Source organism: Sparus aurata, chromosome 15 (assembly GCF_900880675.1).
Source record: "Sparus aurata chromosome 15, fSpaAur1.1, whole genome shotgun sequence".
NCBI classification, from domain to species: domain Eukaryota; kingdom Metazoa; phylum Chordata; class Actinopteri; order Spariformes; family Sparidae; genus Sparus; species Sparus aurata.
Window position 1 is genome coordinate 6,121,861 of NC_044201.1, and position 26,419 is coordinate 6,148,279.

The 26,419-nt window shown below is 44.3% G+C and overlaps 2 protein-coding genes and 1 long non-coding RNA gene across 43 annotated transcripts in view; 1 reads left to right on the forward strand and 2 right to left on the reverse strand.

Annotated features, from left to right (window-relative positions):
* Positions 1-12,739, reverse strand: part of kcnma1a (potassium large conductance calcium-activated channel, subfamily M, alpha member 1a) — a 156,636-nt gene extending 143,897 nt beyond the window's left edge. For 22 of the 38 annotated variants that reach the window (XM_030441984.1, XM_030441982.1, XM_030441970.1 and 19 more), the window contains exon 1: positions 11,458-11,748. In XM_030441984.1, the coding sequence (XP_030297844.1) occupies positions 11,458-11,748 (291 nt within the window). Of the gene's footprint in view, positions 1-11,457 lie in introns of all 38 variants that reach the window. The other 16 variants (XM_030441988.1, XM_030441981.1, XM_030441979.1 and 13 more) reach the window with 4 other exon arrangements.
* Positions 12,740-14,350: 1,611 nt separating this feature from the next.
* Positions 14,351-16,874, forward strand: LOC115596680 (uncharacterized). The gene is made up of 2 exons (XR_003986941.1): positions 14,351-14,862; positions 15,824-16,874. It is a non-coding gene; the product is annotated as an uncharacterized LOC115596680 (long non-coding RNA).
* A 1,454-nt stretch (positions 16,875-18,328) lies between these two features.
* dlg5a (discs, large homolog 5a (Drosophila)) overlaps positions 18,329-26,419 on the reverse strand; it is a 40,535-nt gene continuing 32,444 nt past the window's right edge. For all 4 annotated transcript variants that reach the window (XM_030441780.1, XM_030441779.1, XM_030441781.1 and 1 more), the window contains 10 exons: positions 25,748-25,912; positions 25,163-25,346; positions 24,266-24,414; positions 23,386-23,556; positions 22,698-22,888; positions 22,465-22,608; positions 22,119-22,246; positions 21,646-21,755; positions 20,593-20,702; positions 18,329-20,485 (listed from right to left, as the gene is read on the reverse strand). In XM_030441780.1, coding sequence (XP_030297640.1) covers positions 20,382-20,485; positions 20,593-20,702; positions 21,646-21,755; positions 22,119-22,246; positions 22,465-22,608; positions 22,698-22,888; positions 23,386-23,556; positions 24,266-24,414; positions 25,163-25,346; positions 25,748-25,912 — 1,456 coding nt within the window. In that variant the 3' untranslated portion in view covers positions 18,329-20,381. The remainder of the gene's footprint in view (positions 20,486-20,592; positions 20,703-21,645; positions 21,756-22,118; positions 22,247-22,464; positions 22,609-22,697; positions 22,889-23,385; positions 23,557-24,265; positions 24,415-25,162; positions 25,347-25,747; positions 25,913-26,419) is intronic.

Sequence of the window (26,419 nt, forward strand, 5' to 3'; positions counted from 1 at the left end):
TCCAGACAGGACTGCCAGCCAATAAATTGTATTTTGCAATATGGATATAGGCAATAAACACAATGAATACAAAGCGACACCCTCCAAGTGCCACACCTACTTGTGCAGATGGAAAATCTACACAAGCAGGAAGGCTAAACTCCATGGTGCACTCAGGTGTACCTCATACGATAAACTCTGAATTTACATTGTTTTGTGCTTCAAAGCACATAAACGATGACAGAGACTTCATGATGCATTCAAGTACACCAGCAGTTTACCTCAAATGGATATAGAGGTTACCGAAAATGGAAAAGGTTTGGGGTTTTTTTATTTTTCAATACATTTGTCATTACTTTATTGTTCTTTCACTACACTATTTTTTGATAATTAGATGCTTAAAAGGGGGCAAATCCCAAAGAAGGACAGAAAAAACAAAATAGGCACATACAAAAGAAGCACTTGGAACCCAGGCAGGAACATGAGGAACACAGGAGACATGGGACTGACGTGGGGACTGCAGAACAATCCAACTGACAAAGAGTAGGGACTAATTAACAAATGGAACACAGGTGAAACAAGGAACAAGGGATGGACAGACCTTCAAAATAAAACAGGAAACAACTAAACAAAACACTCAAACCATGGTAAGGTCAAAACTGGCACTGGTGGGCAGTCGGCAACAAAACAACAACTTCCAGCAACTGACCAATTAAACTGTTGCTTAATCTCAATGGCACAGGCCGTCACAGAGCAGCACGGCAGCTCTACATTATCGTCCATCTTTAATGAGGCATCCAGCGATGAATCCATGCACTCTGTGCATCATCTGTACATGATGTCTACACATGCTGTCATTTGGGGCTCAGCACTAGGCGCATCATCTTACAAAGCTCATGTCACTCTGAAATTGGCCTCGCTTGCCTCGCTTGGTTCACGTCTAGATACATTTCACAGCTTTCAGAGCAACGCCGGGCGGCAGACGGAACCTGAGTGAGACAGCACCTTCTGGGATTTCACTTTTGCAGGCATCAAACAAGGCCATAATTGACAGCTGGGCTATTCATTCTGCGCCGACTGCCTGAGAAATGTCAGAAGAAGTCAAGAGGTAAAATCATTGTGTAGCACACCCGCTCACTTTGGCTGAGCAGGGTTCAGCTTGTAGGTTGCCCTTCACTGTCAGTTCGACTTGTATCTCCCCATAAAAAAACATTTCATTTTATTAGTGTCCAGCGCTCACTTAACTAATAGACGCTGACTGGGCTGCTGCCAAATGGGGTGCAATCTTAGTGTTGTAGCATGGTGGCTATGAAGGCACATTGCTGGCACACAGAGAGAAACCTGTTAGCCTCGGAGAATGACAATTAGCATATTAGCCTGGCCCCCTTGGAGGTTAATTGGGACAGGTCGTTGAGGGCAGTGGCGACAGTGGTGGTGGTAGCATTTTCCATCCTTCTTGGTATGTGCCTGTATGTTCACCCACAGGGTCGGCCATGCATTTTGCTATGAGGGAAAGAGCTGATCCCTAAATAGGAAGCACACACACACACCGCCTGCTGAGATCTCTGAAGGTCACCGCCGTGTCCTCTACTCACATCCCTCCCTCCCTCTGTCTCATCTAGCTCTCTGAGCATCGCTGCACACAGCTCAAAGCGTCAATTATAACGTTAACCATGTTTTGATGTCCACCTATCAGCGCCCCACCGGCTCCCCTGATTTCTGAGGGTGTGTGGCGGGCGAATGGGAGTAAAAGATTGGGGGGGGGGGGGGGGGGGGGGGGGGGGGTGTTGTTAGCGGCTAATGGCTGGTTCTGCCTGATAATCAGCACCAGAAAGAACTAGTCCCAGTATTGTCCAGTATTTTGAAGCATGAGAAACCTAAAACAGACATCTGACTATACTGCTTTAGTTGAATGCAGAGATTAATCTACTGTGGTGAGAGAGTCTATGGAATATATAGGCGATGGATAAGCAGGCCCTCAAGATTGAGGAATTCAATCGGACGCGATTGCTCCAAACGTCTGTCTCTTTGATAATCTCACACACGTAAACACATGGATTTCCAGTTTCCCATTTGCGAGACGTTAAAGAGCATGAAAATTAAGCTGTAAAAGACAGTTTTAAGGCGCACGTACACTCCAGAGCAGTATGCAGTTGTGCCAGTTATTGGTAAATAAAACTACATGTGACTGTCTTTCTTTAAACTACAGCAAACAAAGACATATCCATGTGATAATCAAATTACAATAATGCCATCAAAATGAAATCACCCTAATTCTTGTTTCTAGTCGATGAAAGCTAAAAACCAGTGATTTCTATGACCGGGCTATAGGGAGAACGTCCAACCTACCCACACACACACACACACACACACACACACATCCATCCTCTGCAGTTTAAGGACAACAACAGCTGAGGAAGAAAGCGGGTAGTCTAGAAACCATAAGCCATGATCCCGCTGGCTAGCCAGGCACTAGCTAGCTATCTCCCTCCTGCAGGCCTCCCTCGCCAGCTTAGCCTAGCCGGTCTCAACCAGCAGATCTATATGCAAATGGATTTCCACTGCCACTTCAACTCGGCGAGGATCAGGTGGCTTAGACCCCTTTCACACATTTTCCAACGATGGGAATGCCAGTCTAGCAATCTTCCCCCCCCTGGAGCCAGGTATACGCTTCCCCTCTGACCTTTAACCTCGGAATAGTTCCTGGGGCGTGGAGGTCCTTTTAATAGTTCGGTGACTGGCCAAAGAAGACATAACAGCATGACAGCAGGGGCACACAGTTTGGGTACAGGGGGGTTGACCTCTGCGTCTGCCTCATGATATACATAGTCTGGCCTGATATATGGCCTCTCCTTGTCTGTGGATTACCATACATCTGCGCGGCACACTACAGTTGTCCCTAGATGGCCATCAAATCAGGCTCGGAGAATTAGGGATTAGGGCAGAGAAAAGGGAGGATCTCCGCTGAGGAATAACTCATGAGTCACACATTCCACATCAGAGGATGTAGGAGCATGAGAAAAGAAAGTTGATCAGTGATGCTGGACAGATTGAGTTGGTTAAAGCTCACGTTATACCTGCAGAGTGTTGCTAAAGTAAAACATCTTTATTTCCCCCATCATTTCCATCAGATCAAGATGGGTTGATTAAAGGGACAGTTCGCCTAAAAAGCATGAAGACATTTTTTCCCTGTAGTGTCTTTGATCCATCTAGATTGTTTTGGTGCGAGCTGCCGGGTTTTGGAGATGTGGGCCTTAGAGGTGTCTGCCTTCTCTTGAATATAACTGAACTAGATGGCACTCGGCTTGTGGTGCTCAAAGCGCTGGAAAAAAAAATACATCTGCAGAACCCAAAAGCTATGTCTCTAGAGAAATCATGATCACAGAGTCCACAGACTTCGTTGTAAGCAGTTTCATGTGAGATCTGTTTTTTCTTTTAGCCAACTATGAGCTAGCTATTCTAATTTGTTAGTAGGCTTAGTTAGCTAGCCTGTCATCCATGAGATGAGGATGCAGGCTTCCTTCTGCGTAGTTGGCGGATGTATTTTGGCAGAAAGAAAATAGTTCCTGCATGAAACCACTCACAAGGCGTTCTGTGGATTATCCACAGTAACCAGGTCCTGATTGCTGGAGTTTCATTAAACTTTTTATTTTTTTTTCTTTGTGCTTTGTGCACCACAAGGCGAACCGGCCCTTTAACAGTAAAGATTCCATCATTTTCACACACAAATGTTAGTTTTCTTAGGCCCACACAACGTATTGTTGCTGTGTTGTTCTTTTGGATCTTCAAGTCAAATAACTATCCAACACATTTAATAGAAAAATGTTGCTTACCTCTGTTTTAAATCATTGTAAATCTTTGGCGATCTAATCTAAGCAATCTAAATAGATCACCTCATGCTCTGGGAAATTTCCTGACATTTTACGGACTAAATAAATAATGGTTACGCTAGACTAACACTAAAATAAAATAATCATTAGTTGCAGCTCCTCTCCTTATGAAAGGGGGCAGGGGGAGGGCGTGCATGCCGCGGTGGAAACTGGTCACGCTTTGCCCTGAGACAGCTGTGAGGCATGCTCACTCCCAGCAAGTTTTAACAACACATGACAAGACACATGCAAGTCAACCACTGGCCACAAGAACATAGAAGTCCGCCTACACACGCATTCCTGAGATGGCATCAAAAACTAAGAGAGTGTACATAAATGCGTACGTGCGTATGTGCACAACAAAGTCTCCATCGAGCGTTTGGTGCGAACCAGTGGCACTCACGCACTCGCTTCATCCGTCTTTTATTTCTTCAATTAGTTCTGGATTTCAATAAGCTCGTGGGCGAGCTGGGCCAAGTTAGGCCGAGGTTAGTGAGAGCGACAGCTGATGTCGGGGTGTGTGCTCTGCGCTGCTCTGGCGAAATGCAGCTGGTCCGTTGCCAAGCACAAAGGAATACACAGGCTCACAACAGTTCCTCTCCGCGGGCACCTCCGCAATCCATTCCACTTAAAAGGTAAGCGCGCCGAAGAGTGTCCCAGCATACCTCGTTCACTCTGCCATAGATTCGGATTTTCCTTGTCACGTAGCGGGACACAAATGGGGACACATGCGAGCACTGAGGTGGGTTTCAAAGTTTGTTTAATCGCTCCGCATTGGAAGCCAAGCCTGAGAGAGCATAAGAATCAATAACAATCTTCAATTATGGAGATGCATTGTGATGATTTAAAATTCTGCCACATCTCATTAGGTCTATGGTCATAAGATGGGTTTCTCTTTTGTGGTTTGAAAAAAAAAAAAAAAAAAACATTTACTTCTCCGCCTTTAAAGTTAAAGCTATTAAGTGTTAAGTGATAATACGTTTGCTTTATCATGATCCCTCTAACTGCACACAGACGAGGGTCAGGGAAAATGGAGCCGGGGCACCAGATGCGTCCTCACCCCACCTCTTTATTAGTCACATCACAGGAGCAGAGTCTGGCCTTCGGTGAGGAGAACCAACCCGCAGCACATCAAACCCTCATTAGATGAGATGAAACTTTAATGACGCGATGATTGCCATGGGGACACTGGGCTGGTGCGGCACGAGACACAACATAAGCTAGACACAAGTTATCGAGGATAAAAGGGGAAAACAGCAGTTTTGAAACGAGTGCTTATTTACAAAAAAAAACCAAACGTATGAGACCAAATGTGAGAAGATGTGTAGGAGAGGAAGTTTCAGATCAAGACAAAAGACAGAATTCATGAAGAAAATGTTCATGTTCAGAGCCAAAGTTTGAATCAAGGGCAATATGGAATGAGCTAAAGATACAGTATCACACTGAATCGAGTCTGCAGTCAAAGAAAGGGGAAATAATAAATACCCGAATAAATGCGTTCTATTGTCAGTGAAAATATCCATGGATAGAGGAGGCAGCGTTTACACGGATCATACGGGTCTAAGTACAAAACTGGACTAATGCAACAAAATGTCACATAGCTTACACTTACAGGCAAGAGCTGAATGTGCGGGTGGAGCGGGTACTACGCTCCGTCAGCCTTCCTTTTGGCTCGTGAGGAAACAATCACACAATCCTGACGGCTCTAAAATGCACATAAAACACTCCATGTTGCACCTCAGGGGGATGAGGGGGAGGCAGAGTTGAGGCGAGGTGAGGTGGGAGGTGTACTTTGTATATATCTCGCCAAAACACAGAGATACAATGTGATACAGTTTGGTGCCTGGATTGAAATTCATGACAGTCGGCCGTGACTTGGCTCGTACAGCGTTTCTGTGGTTACACATCAGGTAGTTTTACAAGCGAACCGCCTCCTTCCTTTCCTGCTTTGTGACAGGTGCCAGAGGCTCCTCTACCAGATCCTCTTCCGTACTGATGCGGAGCTGCAGACTCTTTTCACCTTCACACCTCAAGATGTCTTCTAAACGCCTGTAGAGGCTCTACCGTGTGAGGCAACACAAACTCTGGCAGCCATAGTCGGAGGCCCTCAGCTACCAGCAGCAGTGGGGGCGAGGAGGTCGAAGAGATTTCCATCGAATATGATTTACGGCTGCAAGTAACAACTTTTTTCAGCGCGGATGAATCCACCAGTTGTTTTCTCAATTAAACGATTCGGTGATTGCTCTATGAAACGACAGAAAACTGTGAAGAAATGTTGATCAGTGTTTCGCAAAGCCCAAGATGACACACAACCCAAAGACATTCAGTTTAGTGTCACAGAGGAGTAGAGAAACCAGGAATATTCACATTTAAAGAAGACGGAATCAAACAATCTTGGCTTTTAAAAAAATTAATTACTCACACCGATAAATGGATTATCAAATTAGATGTCGATTAACAGTTGACAGCTCGCAACGCCATAAATTAGGGCCTGAACTAAGGAATTATGTGCAATTTGGATTTAGAATTTTACTCATTATTTTCTCAATTAATCGTTGGATTTGTAAAGTATTAAAAAAAAAAAAACACACACACACACACACACACACGTACAAAAAAATCCCTTTCCCAATATTTCACAGTTCCCATAAATCAAAATGTGCATCTTCAAATTCCATTCCTTTTCCGACCAACAGTCCAAAACCCAAAGATATCCTGTTCACTGCCATAGAAGAGGAAGAAAAGCAAATCCTCACAATTAGGATGGCTGAATTTTATGAATCATTGATTATCAACCTAATTGCGTATGACATTATCTGTGGGTAGGTTAATTGATTATTTGTGTTGGATCGAGCAGAAATGACTTGCTCTCTGTTGCAAAAAAAAAAGAAGACATTTCTACGACACAAAAACCTAAAACTCCACCTTGTCACATCTGATTCTTTTTTGAACCAACAACACAGCTACATACTGGATGAGCGCAATATGAACTAAAGCATCTGATGAAGATAGATGATCAGATACACCTGGGTATTTTCTTATACATCTGTGCATATATTTCCCTTTCGCATGTCCTGTTTAATTCCAAAGACACTGGGCTGTGTATGATTGGTTAGTTGACCCTCTGATTGTTGTAGCTACACCAACAGCTCCCCGGGGAACTAGTTTAAACAGTTAACCAGACCGGAGACCATGTGAGGTACTTCTATTGTTTTTTTTTTAATAAAGCCATGCGCCGTCCATGTTCACACAGGGATCGGTGCCACAAATGCAAAGCCGCTATACTCCTCTTCCCCCACGCATCCCAAACAACAGAGGCGTATATAAGAACTCCTGGAGGTGGCATGACGCAGAGCAGATAACTAGACCATTAGATAACCGTACAGCAGTGAAGCAGCGAAGCACAGAAAATAGCCCAAAAACTCTACAAATTCAGCAACACTACAAGACCATAGGGGAGAGAGAAAAAAAAATAACAGAGCAGGCTTATATATGCTAACAAGCCTCGCAACACAGCAGTGGGTTCCTCCACTTCAGTATCGCCGCGTGCTTGTGCTTATATTACTGTCAGTCATGCATATGCATAACCATTGTCTTGAGTCTTTCCCTTAGTAGGAAACTCCTCATCCAGAATGTGTGAAGTCTTCAACAAGCACACTGACTCTAAAAAGGGAGTGAAATAAGGAAGCTCCACCGGGCGGCCCGAGATCTGCTGTTTGCAGAGAAATCGAATTAGAAATGTGCTTGATTTGTGGTTTAAAGATGGTGGAAAATGCCCGGCAGATAAATGATGCCATAAATGTTGCCGTTACCGGCCCAGCGTTAGAAAAATCAATACACGTTTGCTTTGGGTTTTTTTTCCCAATGTATGTTGCTTCTTTTTAGTCCACCCGGGAGACGGCAGCAGAACTATAAAACACGGTCTCATTGTCTGCCGTACGACCGTCCTGTCTTGTTTTAGAAAGACAGAAGCAAAAAAGATTATCAGACCTGGTTCTACCGGCTCTGCAGTAAAAAGAGCACGACAACACAGGTCACCATCGGGCACTAAGTCGATGTTTGGTAGACGCTGTTTGAAAGAAGTTGCGCGGCACATTTCGGCCTTATCTCTTCCCTTCTTCCAACTGGGTCTCGATGACCCGCGACCCCTCCATTATCATCCCAACAGAGAAGGCAGAGCCGGGCGATACGCTCTTTAAAATCATCTCACAATAACCTGAGGCTCTATTGTGATACGCGATAAATACCACAATAAAACTGTCTCCTCAAACGTCATGATATTTGTATCAAATACATCATTATGTATATTCAGTCAGTGTTGTTAAGATGACTACTGGAATTTTCTTTTGGGTCGAACCGGCAGTGTGTGGGGGTGTCATGATTTTAATCTTTAAAGTCCAAAATCGATCAGCATTCAATTTCATCATCGAACTTGAAAGCAGGGTCGTGATTCTCTTTTGTTTTTTTCTCACATTTCCCCTTTTTTTAAATCTTTTTTTTTTGGTGAGTCTTTTTTTTATTTGACAAACTCTAACCTGCCAAAAGCCACCGGGACAGAGTCGAGGGCCAATCTTTTTAAAGAAGACGAATCTGAAAATGTAAATGGCAGCTGTCAGGGCACAAGACTAATGATACGTTGATCTTAGCAAATCCAGATAGCAATGTTTAAATCAAAAATCGTACGTGGGTAAAGGCGAGTATTAGAACAAGCACTACGGCCTTCAGAGAAAGACATCACTTTACTGTAATGCAGCCTTTAAAACCAGGGAAAAAACAACACTTGTGTCATCTCCAAAATCTAAGGTGATATGGTCTCATATCGCGATCATAACATGATATCAATATATTGCCCGGCTCAAAGCTGAGGGCGGCATTTAAAAGAATTAGGACACAGCTGTGTGTCGGCCATAGAGCGCAGGAGGACACCATGCAACGCAACACCAACTCTCAAACCCTTTGTCACCCTCGCACCCCCTGTTTCCACTTCCTCCTGTGTCTCTCTCAGAGTTTCCACCTCTATTTCCTTGCCTCTGATTCCAGGTTCCCAGTACTGCCAGAGAGAGCCTACCTAACCCCTCTCCCCGCGCCAACTATGCATCCTGTTTCTGACACATGCCAACTAAGCCGGCCGCACCAGTCAGCTGAACACAGATCCAGTTTCCCCTCCTTAATACTCCTAACAAGCCTTTTCCCTCTGCAGCCAAGTGTCAAGCCCACCAAAGTCACCTAACGGGATGCCTTCCACACACACACACACACACACACACGCACAACACAGAGAGGGAGCGCCAACAAGAAAACACGCTTTCATTTTTTTGTGTGCGTTTTTTTTTACCGTTTCTCCTCATTTACAAGAGATGAGATGCAAGGAGATACCCACCAGCAGCCACAAGATGGATACCTCATTATATTTGCATGGTTTATTTTCAGCACTTTTCCCCGGCAAGACGGTGAGAAGTATGAAGGACGACATATGGTACGATGCCATTTCTGATACTGGGATCCATTGGGCAGAACAGAATGACAGGAGGTTGACAGCCAAGTAATAGCCTAAGTAACATACCGGGCCGAATTATCTCCCGGTGTGAATAATAAGCTGTTTGGATGGGGGGCAGTGTTTTGCAAGCAGGGTGGAAACTAACCTGAATACTCGAGACCTCCTTGTACGTTCTGACTCACGATCGGCGTTAAATGTGATTTTTTTTGTGTCGCATTTTTTAATAAAAACATGATGATGAGACTTTTGTCTATCAAACAAACTTGTTTTCTTACATCTAGGGAACAACATTTGAAGACTCTGCGTCTCTGCTGCATGAAAGTACTTACATACTACAATGCTGTCGCATTTTAAATGAACTGCATTTGAATATTGCACCTGGCTATATTTGGATTTGGATAATATTTTTTAATTAAATGTGCTGCAGCCCTGTCTGATGTCATAAATCATATATCGCGGATGACTGTTTGCACCTGGGTGGACAATGCAAAAGTAATGAGGAAAGCTTCAACGTGAGATGACTGTTGTAATCTGAGTTATGTGCTATTCTACATCTGAGGACAACATCATTCAGTTGAACATATCTGAAATGGGGTTTTTTTGTGTGCTTACTGGTGGATGTGGGGGTTTGGGAGATGCGATTGAGATCAATATCACAGGAAAAAATGGAGTCCACATAGATGTTCATGGATGCTAGTATCTAGTGTGCGGACTCTATTTTTCAATTCTATTCTTCAATTTTTTTATGATGGAGATCAGCATCTCTCAGATATCAATTTACATGGGATAAATATAAGCAAAACTGGATGTAAAATAATCGACTGGACGTTCAGTCTTACGCAAAACTCCCCAATGGCTATTTATTTTTGTCAAACTCCACCGAAAGTCACACATAAAGAGACACGGAACAACCACGAAATGAAGATGCACTAAAAAACAAACCAAATACTCAGTGCTGGGTCTTTCATCATTTAGTAATTCAAGCTATTTTCAAGCATGAAGACGCCATGCCCCGTCTCCTACCTGTCATAATACCTCACAGAAAGCAGAAAAAGGCCAAGGCCACCGAAAGGACGTGACATAAGAGCGGCAGGAGGGGAACACGGCTCATCCGCTCGAGTTGGAGGCAACCCAAACACATCAAGGACGAAGAAGAAATCCTAGATCCTCCATTCGAACACAGATTGGCAACCTCTATTTTTTTCCCTTTCAAACCTTTCGAATTATTGTCTCATTCCAAGTAGGCCTCACTAAATAAAACACGCTTGGCCAACACTACCCTTTTTTTGCTGGCCCTCTCTTCAGCCGGGGGTCCACTTGCACTTACACACGAGTGTGTGAGTCATGTTTGAAGCGGGGCTTTAATACACATGTGAATCAGCCGTGATTCACCATCAGCGCGGGCCACCCCGAGCAAAGTAATGGGCAGTCACCCTTTTCATCCCATTTCTTTATTTAGTCCTGCAGACAGGTTAGCTTCACCGTCCCTGCAAGGACAGTTAATGTGCAGCTGAAACAGAGGGGACGGCGTCTCCGGGGGGACTTGACGTTGCAGAATTGTTGCACACAAACAGAGACGGGGCCCTCACGTCCCTCTGCTCTGCATGAAGAGTCCCAGCAGACTTCATTAGGTCTCACTGCATGGTGGTATGTGCAGGATCATGTGTTTGGTTACATGAAACGAGCAGTGTGGCCCCCCCCTTCGCCGACGCGTTTACTTTCACCCCTCCAAGTTAAGTGGCACGAGGAGACTCTGGTGTGTGTTAAAGCCAGATAAAATGAAAGACCTGCTCTGCTCTGCTCTGCTCTGCTCTGCTCTCATCCCACCCATATCTGTCATGCAACACCACCCCCTTCATTCAAGAGTGGGAGTTGGTAAACACAGCCAACGGATGATAACAATCATATTCAAGGGATGCATTCATTAGAAAAAATAATACGAAAAAAGACAGGCGCTGAAATGTGGCTCTTGGTAGCTGCTTAGTGGGTGCAGGTGATGCAGATGAGGAAGAGCATCAGGGTGGCCACAGTGAAGGCCAGTGTCACACAGAACAACACCAACATTTATGCGTATTTTTCGAGAGATTCTCTACAAAAAAAGACGTGGATTACCTTGGGTTTGATGTTGCAGTGGCAGCAAACAGTCCACAGATATTTAAGGGTCCTCCATAGCAGGATGATGAAGAGACCCCCAAAAAACGTCACCATGGAGGAGGCGAGGAATGCCCACCACATGCGCTGTCCATTATTGTCGCAGGGCACCTCGGACGAGAACGGGATGACAACGTCTTCCATCTTGGATATTAAGATTGAAGAGTCCGGATTTATATTATTATTGATATTGCTTGTCCTCATAGAGCTGTCGCTTCCATGGGGAACGGTGCCATCGGCCTCAGCTAGCATTTAGGAGTCTTGGAGAGCCTGTGCCAGCGTCCCCAGCCCCACTCACCAGCCATATTGCTTGGAAGAAAAGAGATCCCCCCTCTTCGCTGTAGATTACGCTCACCCAGCCCGATGGAGTCTCTCTCTGTGTTTGTCTTGTTTGATTCTAGCAGCCTGTGAATTGTTTATTCGTGACGGCGTGAGGCACCGCACACGCGAACCGGACTAAAACAGCGGGTCGGTGGCCCTTGGAGAGAGGCATTTAAATCCGCAATAACGACGAACAGACGAGGCGCTTTCTCAGTCTGAGGGCTTCTCTGGCTCTTTCGTGCCAACAGCCATGGCAGAGACGGCGTCGTGTGCAGCCTGGCGCGGCTGCCAGCGGTGTGAGGGGCCGGTGGTGGTGAACACGGCGACGGTGAGAAAATGTTCCCAGCCCTGCGACCTCCCTCAGCCGTCTTCCATCCAGGGATCCCCCGGAGAATCGATTTCACTTTCTTCAGAGCGCCAATCGACAGTGGAGGGTTCGCAACAACAAATGAATAAATGACACACCACACACTCTCTCTCTCTCACACACTCACACTCTCACACACACACAAACACACACACACACACGGGAAGATATCTAATTTGAATCTACACTCAGCTGTCGCCGCAGTGCCGAAGACTACATGTTCTTGCGGGCGTTTTGTTTGTTTTTCTTTTCTTTTCTTTTCTTTTCTTTTTTTCGTTTGTCAATTCTGCGTAAAAAGGACGAGCGCTCGGGTGGATGTCACCGTCTCCATTCGGTCCCCTGCAGCCCTGGCACGGAGCGGCCAGCTGAGCGCGCCTGTCAGATCCGCTCCAGAGGAGAGCGGGGAGATTTACAGGTAGGAGGGCGGAGCGAAGCGCTAATAATAAAGACGGACAGAGGGGCAGTAATACCGCGACGATGTTTATTCCAAGTGCCGAGCGACCCGCCTCTCCTCCTCCTCCTCCGCTGCTGCTGCTCGGGTGTATAAAAAGAGGTGGGCTACAAAATTGCGCCTTTGCGTCTCTAACGCGCGCCAATGACGCACGTCGCAGAGACACGAAGAAGGCTTTTAAAAAAAAAAAAAAAGAAAGAAAAAGAAATCGATCCGAGATAAATGTAATGATTATAGCTTACTATATAAACATCACGAGGAGTGACGGGTCCCCACAGGGTTCTTTAGGATATTAAACGACAGTAAAGTGAGGTTGTGTATGGACACCGTCAGTCCCTGCAGAGGTGTTGTTGTTGCTGTACTGAATTTTCATTAAGGATAGTGCTCCCCCCTTTTCAATTACGGAGTCTGTGTGTTCTCATCCACGGATGATGGGCGGCCCTGTTTTCATTTCGGGAGAAACGAACTCACACACATACACACACACACACACACGGAGAGGGAATGTTATGAATGTCCTTCCTGGTCAATTACTATAATATGCGCACACTTTTAGCTCACATGTGAGGTCAGAAACAGGTGTGGATTGGTGATGACGGTGAGGCATGACTAGGAGTAGTTTATGGAGTAGCCGGCCAGACCCAGCGATATGGGGAAACAGCTGGCCCCCGGGGGCCCTGAATAACCACTGACCCCTGAGCACCAGACCAGGCAGGTGCACACAGCCACCTGTGTCACAAGGCTCCAGACTTCTCGGAGGTTGCTCGCAATAAACCCCTCAATGATATGTCCCCTCCAAGTCCTCCTGAATGCTTCCAGAAAGTGACAGTCAAAGGTTTTATGATTTGATCAACAAATGTCTGAGCCCGTGAAAGAGTGTAAATATGACAGCTGATCCCGAGCGCAGATTGTCTGAAAGGTAAACATGCCTGAGTGAGGGGAAGGTGTGTGATATATGTGCAGCAGAGGTAATTTATTGTCTGGGAAAGATTCGTGCTTCTACAGAAATAGCTGCCGTAACAGAATCTTTTAACCTGGGGAGGGGAGGCGAGCTGTAAAACACTGAGGACAAGGCAATCTGTGAATGATGGCGCTCCAGAGTTATGAACGTCTATGCAAGCATTTTGACTTCGCATAAAATAACAAGCACTGCAGGCCAACGCTGCTCTCCGCCATTCGGTTAGTGTGTGTGTGTGTGGTGGGGTGTGCGTGTGATGTGTTGAGTGTTTCTGACATTCCCACAGATTTCTGCTGCCCAGTTTTACACCAGTTCACAAACATTTGAGCTTCATCGTGAGCCTGCAGATCAAAATCAGACAGCCCGAGCAAAGGTTTTAACTATACACCAATAAATGAAGCCTGATTCATGACTTGCGGTCCAGCTGAACAGCGTCTGATCACACGGACTGTCAGGATGGGCCCTGAGCCGGAGCAGCAGCCCTGAAGTCGTCCTCCTGCTGGTCAAATGGTGAACTGTCACATTACAATGCAAATGATGCTGTTCTACGGCAGCCCAACAGGAGGATCCAAGTACACTTTGTTTTTTTAATGTTACATTTTAAAGGCGATACCTCCAATTGTACATATTAAAGGTGCACTATGTAGTTCTGGAGAAGATTTTTTAATCAGAACAGAAAGATTTTTTTAATGCCCAAACAAACTAAATAAACAAGCTCTTTGTTTTTATGACTGATTAAACTGAATAAACAACCTGTCAAAGGACAGATTCATACTGTTTTTCTTTGTTTATGTGTGGCGGACCCTGCCACCTTTCTAGCTTCAAACAGTGTTCTGGGGAGCTTATTTTTCCTCTTATAAAGTCTGCAGCGTACCGGACCTTTATCATACTGTCACAGTGTGGTTAGGTTCAGGCATATAAACTTTTAGGTTAGGTTTGGGAGAAGATTGTGGTTTGGCGTAAAATAATTACATTTGTTATGATTTCAGTTATGAACGCACCAACGTTACATTTATAATTTGCGGTATCTTATTTACATCGTGTAACTACGCTAGCAAGTGAAAATGAAACACCTCACTGTTGTGTTCTAGTTTTGCAGGACACAAACAACTCACTTCTGAATGAAGGTCCTGTGCTTCTTTAACCGGACCATCCACCCCAGCCCTCCTCCCTGTACGGACTGTTCTCTCTCTACACCTCTCCTCCTCTCTTCGTCCTCTGCAGCAGTATAATAACTAGGGCTCGTGCTCCCAAGAAACAGAAATATGGGTGATAATAAGTTGCTTTTATGGTCGGATGTTACTTATAAGACTTGGCCAGGTTTATTACATTTAAAGTGTCAACATATGTGTTACTCCTCAGTCTTGTTGTCAGGGGTCCACAGTGTTATATGCTGCATCAAAATTCGTCGTATGCAAGATGCTGAAATATCTCTGGAAAGTTGCATGCTAGTGAGCGGTTGAGCTAATGACGGCTTCAGTGCGATCGCATCCCTTTGAGCGGCTGTAATCCAGCTTTGAACTCCAGTATCTTTTCAGATTCACAGTAAAATAAATCTGTAATGTCAAATCCAACAATGAATGGCTGTTTGTGATCATTTATCCATGTTCTCGGTTGAAAACCATCATTGTGTTTGTTAGCCGTGATTTTAGCGCGTTCATGCGCAACACTGTCGACCCATATGGCTGTTATACTGAAGATATCCCCATTTGTAATGCACGCATCTACCTCCTTTGGAAAATCTGGCTCCTACATTACCCACGATGCAAGTTAGCAACTGAGTGACGTCACTGGTGCTATTTATCAGATTACATGCAGCTTCCTCTGGAGCCACAAAAGGCTTCATACTACTTTTTTCAAACAAGCAGCAGTACTGTAGTAGACCTGTTACCACATTTTATCTGTAAAATTGTTGGAATTACCCTTAAATAAATAAAAATTTACTAACTCAAACTGAAGTAATCAAGAACTACAGTAATAAAGCCAAGATTAACAATGCCTCATGATGATGACGTGTTTAATTACTGCTCATCTTGATTGGATAAGTGATGTTATTGGCAGGAAACACCGCGGTGTGAATCCCAGTACGTCCAGTTAACAGAGGCCTTCCATTCAGAGCAACAGTGTTTATTCATGTTGTCGATTCACAGAGAATTACAAACATATCTGCATATAATTTATGCTGCATAATAGTATTGTCTGACTAATGGGAAATTATTTACATTTACAGTACACAATGGAGCCTATCGAGTTCCAATCTGAAGCAACAATAAGCCCCCGGGAGAGGTCACAGAAAGTGAGAGCATCGGCAGCACATACTACATACACTGTGTGTCATAGTAAATCTTTGCCGGTGTTTATTGCTGGCCACGGCAGAAGGGACTTGAATTGATCATCCCCCATGAAAGGCCAGCTGTTGGGCGAGCGGCTCCTGTGGGCCAGCAGAACTTCCGCTGTAGGGTTGTGCTGACAGATGAGGAGATTAGCATGAGAGCAGTCGGGTGGTCATCCCGCAGGACCTTTGCAGACATCAACATGCTGGAGAAGCAGCAGAGGGCCGAACCGGACCAATTCAACCCATCATGCAGAGAGACGGGTAAAGGCCACGGCTTGCCGAGTCGGACTACAAAGATCCTTCGCTGTCAGACTTAAGACTTCTCAAGTTCAGTTGAGCTGTCAGCAGCTGTCTTGAAACAGACACCCCAGCAGGAGGGCTGGAGACCCTACCCCTTTCTAAAACAGGCGAGAGGGTACTTGGAGGACATTAAGAATTGTGGCACGGCATAGCAAACATGCACCGACAAGTATTACAGATGAAGTGCGAAGGAACTGGTGACCGAAACCTTGAGAAACTCCAGGGAGCCTTAAGAAAAGTCACTGTGGTTTTGTTAAACAATGAAAAAGTTCTCAACTATAAGAAGTGAGTTTGCAGCGTGAGACATGCTGAATGTTTCGGAGGCACGGGTTGCTCTCTTGCCCCAATGAACCTGACAGGCAGCTGGAGGGTGGTCATTCACTGTGACATCATTGGCCAGAGGACCATGTGAACCCGGATGCGGAGCTTCAGAGGAAACAACCTCAAGCCAGAGGCGCCCGCCCAATCAACCAGCAGGATGTGGTGCGGCCACAGGCTGGCCAATTGCATGGAAAAGAACTCTCACAGAATACTGCAGAAACACAGAGATAATATGGAATGTACTGTATATAACATAAAGTTGGGCCCATGTCTGTCAAACTTTGAAGAATTGCAATAAAAGGAACAGTTCACCCAAAAAGTTTAATTCAGTGATCATCTACCCCACACAACATTTCTCCAGATTAACTGCAAAACAGTGTTGCAGCTGCAGTTTACTGAGGTACTTGTGTTAAAATGTGAAAAAACAAAGTGAAAGAAAAGATAAATGGCTCCATACAGCTCATACAGCTTAATCCAAGTAATCCGAATTGATTTGAATATAGATTATTTACACCCTAGACGTGCGGTTGAGCTTGTTTAGCACGTTAGACGGGATCTGCCCCAAACGAGTCCCCATCTCCTTCAGTTGCTTAGATTAATTCTACAACACTCTTTTTGCTGTAAAGCTCCACACTAAGAACAGTTCTGTGGACTAAGGAGCTCGACCTGACTTTCTATCAGCATGAGGTTGATCTTGTGGGGTGGGATCTTGTCCTTTGAGAGTGCCAAATGAGAACGCATTGAGTGTCATATATGACTCTCAAAGAGGTCACATAATGTAGTTGTGTAGTTATGTAGTTTTATCTCCATACAGATCTGGATCCGCACTGAAATCCATCATATCTGCTTGGGTACACTTGTAAAACTGTGAAAGATTTTCACATTTCTGAATCCTTATTATCTCAGAACAACTAGGTGGAGGTCCCTATCCCCATTAGTAACAGTATAAAGACTACCCTCTATGAAAACAGATTTAAACCTGCTAGCTCCAGATGTTTCAGATTTACCACTCAGAGATACCAGCCATCTAAATACGCCTGATTTATTTCATCAAGATCCAGACGTTATTCCATGAGAAATGTTGACCAATACCCTAACTGGCCATGTTAAAAAGTGTCAAAAACCATCCTGGATCCAGACCAAACCTTAATGGGGTTCATTACGGTCCAAGGCCCATCCTCCATCCAAGTTATGTGGAAATCCATTCATCAGTGAGCACAACCCTTATCTTAAATAAGTGTATCTGGTGTCACAGAATCAATGTTCTATTGTGAGAAGAGAACACATTGAGCTGTCAGTGTAAAACATGACGCATGACCGTGGAGCTGCTGAACAACAGATAAAGCTCCACAGCGTCTTTTAGTGTGTATAAACCAAAGAACGCAGCCCGCCTCGACTCTGAAGCAAGGCCACGTCTTTATCGACCGCTACCGAGATCGCGGCAGATATTGTCACACCACCTTATCTCAACTCAGAAATTGATGGCCATTTCATCCGCCACTTTCTCACTCGCGGCTTCCAGCGAAATGGATTCACTTTCATCCCCGTACGTCTCTGAAGGACACAGTCACATTTCAGCGAGACGTTAAATAGAAAATTTGCTCTCAGCCGTGCTTTCATCCGCTTCTTTAAAGCGTAACCTAAATAATACAGGAGGACGCAGAGCATCGTCTCGTCTCACTTTAACATCTTTTAATCACAGGATGTGGGGGGGAGAAAAAAAATGTCAAGCGTCACATAAAATTTCACAAAGACAAATAACTGAGACTTGAGTCCATGTTGTGATACAGAAAATGAGTTTTATTCTCATGTTAATGTCTCAACATACAAATCACATTCTTTTTAATAAAAGAAAAGTTCAATCAGTACCTGGCATCTAGACCCTTTCTAAAAGTACAACCACTTCACGTTGTATCCCTCTCTCTCTCTCTCTCTCGCTTTCTGTCTCTCTCTTTCTAACATATGCTACCTACTCAGAAAAATAGTAACATTACAGTTTACTTCTGCTTACTCTTTTTTTTAGCCCCATAGTCAAACTTGTGGACCAATTTTCCTTTGAAAAAACTGTGCAAGAATAGATCCCTTTTTAATAATTCAAATAAGAAGTGATCCTTTTTTTTTTTCTCTAATTAAGAATTAAAAAAAGGCCTTCGATGAAATGAAAGGAACTGATGTGAGAGATAAAAACGTGAATTAGTTACAGTAGAAATTATAGTACCTTTTTATCGTCAACTGGAAACCTAGGAACAGTTTAGTGTTTAAGGTTAACAGGTAAACAAGTGCAAAACAGAAATAAAAAAAGGATAAAGTTGCCTTAGTGGATTTTGGCACAATAAGATACAGGATATAGTTGTTTTTTTTCCTCGAGGAAGGGCAGAATATTTTTTTTTTTTGTCAATATTTTTTGCTTCCTGAATAAAAAAATACAATTAAATAACAATGAAAAGTCACTAACATTTAAACAGATCAGAGGAAAATCCTTTAAGATATTACCCTGCAAAACTTTGCTTCATAGTGTCTCTTTTAACGAGTACATCGATAAGTGACTGACGACCAACCACGAGAAAACAAAAATAAAACTAAAAAAAACAAAACATGCTAATACCTGCTAAGACATGACTTAACCGCCAGACGTTCCTAGGCATATAACCTAGTGAAAATACATGTAATATATATTTATATATATATATATATATTTGTTTTTTTTTTTCTCAGATGTATCTGCATACTGTATATGTTATACTCTATATTGTTGTTAAATATATGTTAAAGAGATAGAATGATAGTTACACAGTGGTCTGTCTAGCCCTGGAGTGCATTCTGAGGGGTTAACCCGTTGGCCGCCTCTTCGGCCTACCCTCAAATCCTCGCCATTGTCATGCGCTCTGCACAATACTGGTCTCAAACCAGCCCCTCAAAATCATCGAGCCCCTGATGTGTGAAATTATGCATTGGATCCTCAAAGACAGAATCCTCTTAACCTTCCGGCTAAGTGATCAGGGGCTGGTTTCAGATCAGGCTTCTTCTCCGAAGGCACTTCCGAAAGGCCCATAAACTGTCCACACACTCGGCTACTATAGAAACACAATGCATAGAGCGAACATCGATGTGTTTTGAGTCGTCAGTGAGACCGCAGCTACATACTTCAAGAGGTTTGATGCTTTTTGCACTTTCGTGATGAAAAGATCACGCGAGGAATGTGATGTCTGATCCCGGCATTCCATTTCTAGAGCATCGTACTCATGCTAACAAACTGCCGTGATTCAACTCAACTGAAATTGTCGTTACAACAGTCTTTTCTCTCGCACACTCACACACACGCACACACACTCACACACTCACGCACGCACAAAAACAAACACACACAATTAGTTGTCAGTCGTCGTCAAATGGGTGCATAATTCTAGGGAAACCACGGATGGCATTTGGTACACGGGTGGGTCAGAGGGGGCTGAACTTCATTAGTGTTGAGGTTTGTGTACACACGGAGAGGGACACGCATTCAAGCAAATACTGAACACCAATAGTCAGACTTGTCTTTTGACTGTAAACGGACGCTTACTATGCAGCATTACAATACACCACCAGAGACCCTTAGGGAAGACTGAAGGAACTTTGACGCGGAGATCCAGTGCTACTAACCTGCTCTGGAAAAATAAAAAGGAGGCTCTGATTATAAATCATAACAATAAAGACAAAAATAAAAAAATATCAATAATTTACATAACTAGCTTGCTGTAGTGTACCTATTGGTATAGTGTGAAAGGGTTAATTAGTGTTTGGGGGAATGGAGGTGAAAGCCGCAGCTTGCTGTAGTGGCAGCCGGTCTCCTCTAGGGGCAGCCGAGTGGAGTCCACAGGACTTTACTTTGTTCTTGATCAACTATAGTCATGATCTGAGTGCAAATGTACGGGAGGGTGCCGCCTTGGACAATACCTGCAAAGAGAAGGTCACTCTTTGGTTGATTTTGTAAACACATACTATCAAATGTCATATTTTTCATTAATAATTTTTTGAATTGTGTGTTTTGATAGCATACAAACCTGTGAAGAATTTGCTGTACTCCTGCTCTATCTTCTGTGCACTTTCAAATTGCTCCTTGGAATGTTTTTGAGATACTTTGTCCCGCAGATAAACTGGATCTTTCTGCTCCCTGTGGAACAAGAAGGGGGCATTCATCAAATACTGTAGAGGTATGAAACCAACACCAGTGACCACTTATCTTTCTTTTATTTGGATTATGTCCAATAAAGATTTGATCAGCCAGTGAGGGAATCCTTTATGAGAATCAGGCACAAATTAGGCAGACGTTGTCTGTTGTTCATTAGGTATTGAAATATGTCTTTCAAATGGAAGACACTACAGGTAAACATTTTGACTAATAGATATCAACTAAACTTTCCCCGTTGGTTACTTGCATTAGGACAACTGTTTTTTGAAGGATTTTTTTTCTGGTATTTTTAATCCATCCTCTACACTCTTTCCCCCTGTGAATGTAGCATAAAAGGACTCAAACCTTTCAAGCATTGTAAGTAATGACAAATTAACCTTGTACCTTATGTTTATAAGCAAATTAAGCTTTCAAGTTAATAGCGCAAAATGCATAAAGCATATTTCCAGAACAGAAATCTCAACTAAAATAAACACCTAAATGTGTTTTTGGGATGTTTTTCTTTTCCTTAAATCTTAAAGATGACATGATATGGAAGCCCGAAATCTCAAAGCTGATCTATGCAAGTGTTTTCACCTGTTAGTGTCTCCCCTTAAATAAAATAGGTCATTCTGTCTGATGAACCCTGGCACATCCCCGATCCAAGTGAAGGAGAGATACAGCACTTGAACTGACAGACCTTATTTTTAACACTAAGACACAAACCGGAATGCTTCACCAGCTGTTTGGGATTATGCAAGCGTTTGTGGTGGGTTGGGGCGTTTTGACAGACACGCCAAAGGGTTCACGGAGAGATGGAGAGCATGGAGGCTGATTCTGCTCCATTCACACACATTAATAGGGAGTGCATATGGCACTGTACTACGACAGCGTGAGTGGTTCACAGAAACAACTGAGGAAGATCTGTGTGTGGGCTGCTACTTACTTGATCTGCTTGGCGTTTTTGTAGCGGACGAAGACAACTATTGGATAAATGTGAACACTGTGGAGCCTTTCGATGGCGTGCGGGGCAATGTCGAGCAAACAGTGACAGCCCTGCATCCAAAAACCAAAACAAAAGCACGACTTTAACAGGCAAACTGAATAGATTAACCGTTTTAAAAGTTATGACAAACATTACAACCAGACAAATTACTGCAGTTGAAAAATAGAAACATAACACAGGCACGTTTACAGAGATGATGATTACTGTGAGCTACGACATTTAGGAATATGTAACTAAAATGGACATTTGCTGTCGGGAGCAGGAATCTTGCTTTTCATTTATCGATATCCGAGACCGAAGTGCTGCAAGGCTGATAGCTTATCTCGGGCACACGCTGAGATAAAAAGACAAATTGAACCCACTTTATCTATACTGATAAAATCGGAGGAGAACGAAAGGCACTGACTAAATACCTTATCTGTTATTTCCTTTATAGAAGCGACCGTGGTCACATCAAAATGGCCACTCCTGCGCTTGTAGTCGATGAAGAGGCAGTCTTTGACGCCCCTCTCGATGGCCTGCTGGGATGCCTTCATCACCTCTGCAGACATGACGGAAACGGTCGGAGTAAAGAAAACAGTCTTTGGGAAAAGGCATGGATATTTCTAAAACAAAAAAAAACAACTAAAACAATCCACCCATGTCTTCAACTCTGAAGTTGCATTTCATTAAAAGAACCATCAAACAGCTATTAAGAACTTCGGTAAACCATTTGCTTTATCTGTAGGACCGACAAACATCTGGATGAGGTGAACTCACCCAGTACACATCTGCAGAACTTCCCGGGGGACTCTTTGACCAGCATCTCCTTGGCGGGGTCGGTAAGCGGTCCGAGGATGAGTACCGGTCGTGGAGAGGTGCACTCCACCTTCTGGACTCGCTGGTACGCCAGGCTCACACAGTCTGATCGCAAAGAACACACAGATCTGTCAAACACCCTACGTTTTTGCGGCCATTTTTCAAATTCGAAACATCCGAACCGTTCTTCTCACCGTCGAGGAAGGGGATGGAGTCTGTGCTGATGGCGTCCAGAGCCACCGTCTCTTTGCTGTCTTTGGAGCTGCTGCGCTTGTGTTTCTGTTTCCTCCTGAAGAAGGATCTGCGGGCCGCCGCAGAGAGAGTCTTACCGGAGTCTTCCTTCATTTCTGTCACGCTGTGTCTGCGGTAAAACTCTTGGTCCATCCTACACCACACATGCAAAAAGAGATTCATTTAGAGGAATCGCAGAGAAAATGGCTGCATGTGCATCAGTGTTAAAAATGACCAGGATTGTTTGATAGACGTCAGGAGAGAATGTGTTGCATTAAGATGAGAGTTAAGGTTCATGTAGTTAAATGTTCATGTAGTTCTGAGACTCAAGCTTGGCTGGGCAAAATAACAAATACAACAAATATACGTTATAAATAACTGGTCATTTCTTCCATCATTCTTTTTGACTCAATAGGCAATTAGGGGTTGAAACTTTTAAAACGGGACATTAATGACTTGATTCTTGATTATGATGTTGTATTTGTCAGTGACTAGGACAAAAGGACAGTCCACAGCATATGGAGGGGAGGGGACATTACATATGACGCCTACATTGTAGCAGTATGGTGCAGACTGTTGCCACAGCTGCTACCAACTGTCCGCTAGCTCAAAAATGTACATATGTAAGCGTGCGCTGCATTCTCCACCCACATGTACTTGCTGGGGATCTGCCCCCTCTGGATCTGCTGCGCGTTCTCATCTAGCTGCCAGGCCATCCAGGTCCCGAAGCTGCCCTTTGGTAAAGACTCATCCACGAACAGGATGTCATCCTTCTTAAAACTGAGGTCCCCCTCGGCCTCCCCCACCCTGTCGTAGAGCGCTCTGGTGGGGAGGGAGAGACAAAGATAGATGGGGAGTTAAGCAGAGCAGGGCAGGACGAGGGAGAATAAAGTTGATAAAGTGAAAGAGGAGGCGAGGTGTCAGACGAGAAAGGTGTGACGGGGGGAAAAGACAGAGGATCGGGGAGATGGGAAGGAAGTGTAGAGAAATCTATTGACAGTACAGGCCTCGCTTGACTCCTGTTGGAGCCTCATAAGTCACTGCCGAGCGGCCTATCTGTGACAGCCAGCCAGGCTGAGTGTATTAACTGCCAATGACATCACGAGCCCACTTGCCTATATGACAAGTGACTGCGGCAGCTGCGGCAAAACGCTCCCAACAATAAAAAACGGGACTATTTTAGCTCTTCGTTTTCCATCTATATTCAATGTATTTCTAACAGCTTGGAAAACACCCAGTGCTAAAATGGACACGGTGTTGGGTCTGGTGTGTAGCGAGCAGACAGATTAGATAACCTAAATTCGTGGTGTGATTAGCATCATTGCAGCCACACAGTGGATCTGGGACATAATTGGTTAGATGAGAAAGATTCCAGCTTGTCCAAGGGGCGCTCCAGTGGTGGTTCTATATATAGCAGCAGCACGGACAAAGATGAGGCTGCGTGGGGAAAATTAGCGCGCTGCCTTTACTGAGCTGTATCACATTAACGCCCGACAACATGATCCGCGTGCGTGTGTATTTATGCACGTACCTAATATAAAAGCCATCCCCTGGGACGTCTTTGAGCATGCTGAAGTCATCTGGACGATGCTGCACTTTGAGCGTGACCGTCTCCGCAGGCTTCAGCATCTCCACGTACACCTCTTCTGCCGTCTTATTCTTCATATTCACCGAGTTGTACTGAAAGACAGGAGATGATGAGGAGAGAGTGAACTTCAAAATCATGGAAAATAAGAAACTCGCGGTGAGATCTGAGTGAGTGCTTGCGCTCCTCTGTGAAATGATTTGCCGTGCCAGTGAAGGTTCCGCTAGGCTACATTCCCTCGGAGCTTTCAGCCGTATTAAAGTGTCGGGGTATTGATTTGTGCCATGTATGTGCGGAAGAAAACAAACAGGATGGGAGATTGAAGGACAGACTGATGCTGCGCGGCCTGATGACAAAGCTGCGTGGCAATTCGGATAGCAGGCCCCTTTGTGGCGGAGGGCTGAGTGGGGGCATGCCAGGAATCGTCTATTATGAGTTTGCGGTGCTCCGGAGAGATCGGCGACGTGGAGCGACAGCCAATGTAGACGGGGAGAAGATCAATGAAGAAACAATGACAGGCAGGAAAGAAATGCCAATGCCTTCTGGCTGGGCTCGAGTCTGCCGTATATGATGTTGTTATATATGAAGCTTGGTGTGCTGTTAAAAAGTTTTCAGAAAAGTGATATCACACCTACAGCTGTTTACTGCCTTACAGAAATCAACAGCTACTCCATTTGTGAAACTGAATAAAACTCCCACTTAAAAAGATCCGTCTCTGCAGTTACTCAAGACACAAAGCCTTACATGAATCATCACTTTTTGCACGGTGTATTGCAGTTTCTGTGCGTTACGAAAGCCACGAGGCAATATATTGTATGTATGCACGTGTGTTTGTGTCCGTACCTCCAGAATGAGGTCCCCAGGTAGCAGCCCGTCGGAGCCTCTGGCAGGACTGTCCTCATCCAGGCTCTCTATGTAGACGCCCCGTAGGTTCCCTCCACAGAGCGTGACTCCCACCTCCACCCCAGGCCTGCGCACCGTCACAAGCCGTGGCTCAGCCATCTTCCTGCCGCCCTCAGACGGCATTCTACGGGACAACGGGTCGGCCGTTAGAGCAGTGTGCCTACAGGTAATCAAGGCGCTTAAATCTAATGGTTTTAAGGCCTTCGCAAGATCATTTTTTTACCAAACTTCAGACAAATCATCTTCTTATTCAAGCATCGCAGGCAAGAATAAAGGTAAGTGGTCCTGTGCAGAGGTAGGTTTTATGTAGGAATATGCTTCCTTGAGTGAGTTAAATTAATCTATATTTTGCCAACAGGTTACTGCAAGTATAAAGTTAAATGACAGTATAGGTTCATGAGTAAGACTTGTAACCTCATAAATGTGGTGGACTTTTGCAAAGAAAGGCCTGATTCACCATGCCAAATACAATACTATGATGGGGGTGTTTCTCTTCTTTCTGTTAATGTTTGTGCAGACCATTACCTGATGAAATTTCTGGGGCTGGTAGTGGGCGTGGTCTGCTTGGAGGAGGGAGTGAGCGTGCCCTCGTCCTGTTCGCTGAGTGTATCGATGGTGGAGTGATTGTCGGGGGTGGCGGCTCCACTCCCCTGGGGAGTTGACTGAGTGCTGACTGGCTCCAGACGGGAGCTGCAAAAAGTGAAAAATGGGGAAAGATTTGGCTCCATCCATCAAATTACATTACACAAAGCTTCAGATTTAATGCACGTCACTGTAGGGGAATTACTCAAATGGCTTCCTGATCATCTGGCGTGTCGAAGAGTTTTATCGTTCAGGCCCATTCCATAAATAGTTCAACTAGAAAATGTTGCAAGATGCAAGTTTTTCCCGTTTGCTCCCCTGTTGCATGCTCTGTTAGAGCTATGTGAAGATTGTCTGTAGCTCAAAATCATGTTCGGACTACAGAAGCACCAAAAAATGTCCAAATCTAGATTAAGATCGACAAACAGGGTTCGTACACATTTTTCAAGGTCAAATTCAAGCACTTTTCAAGCACTTTTAAGGGTCATTTTCAAGATTTTCCAGCACCTTATTGCTGGGGTAAAATACGTATCTACAGGAATATATATATACTCATGATTTTTTTCTTCACTTTTTATCACAATTATGTACATTGTATTATGCTGTAAACATCTA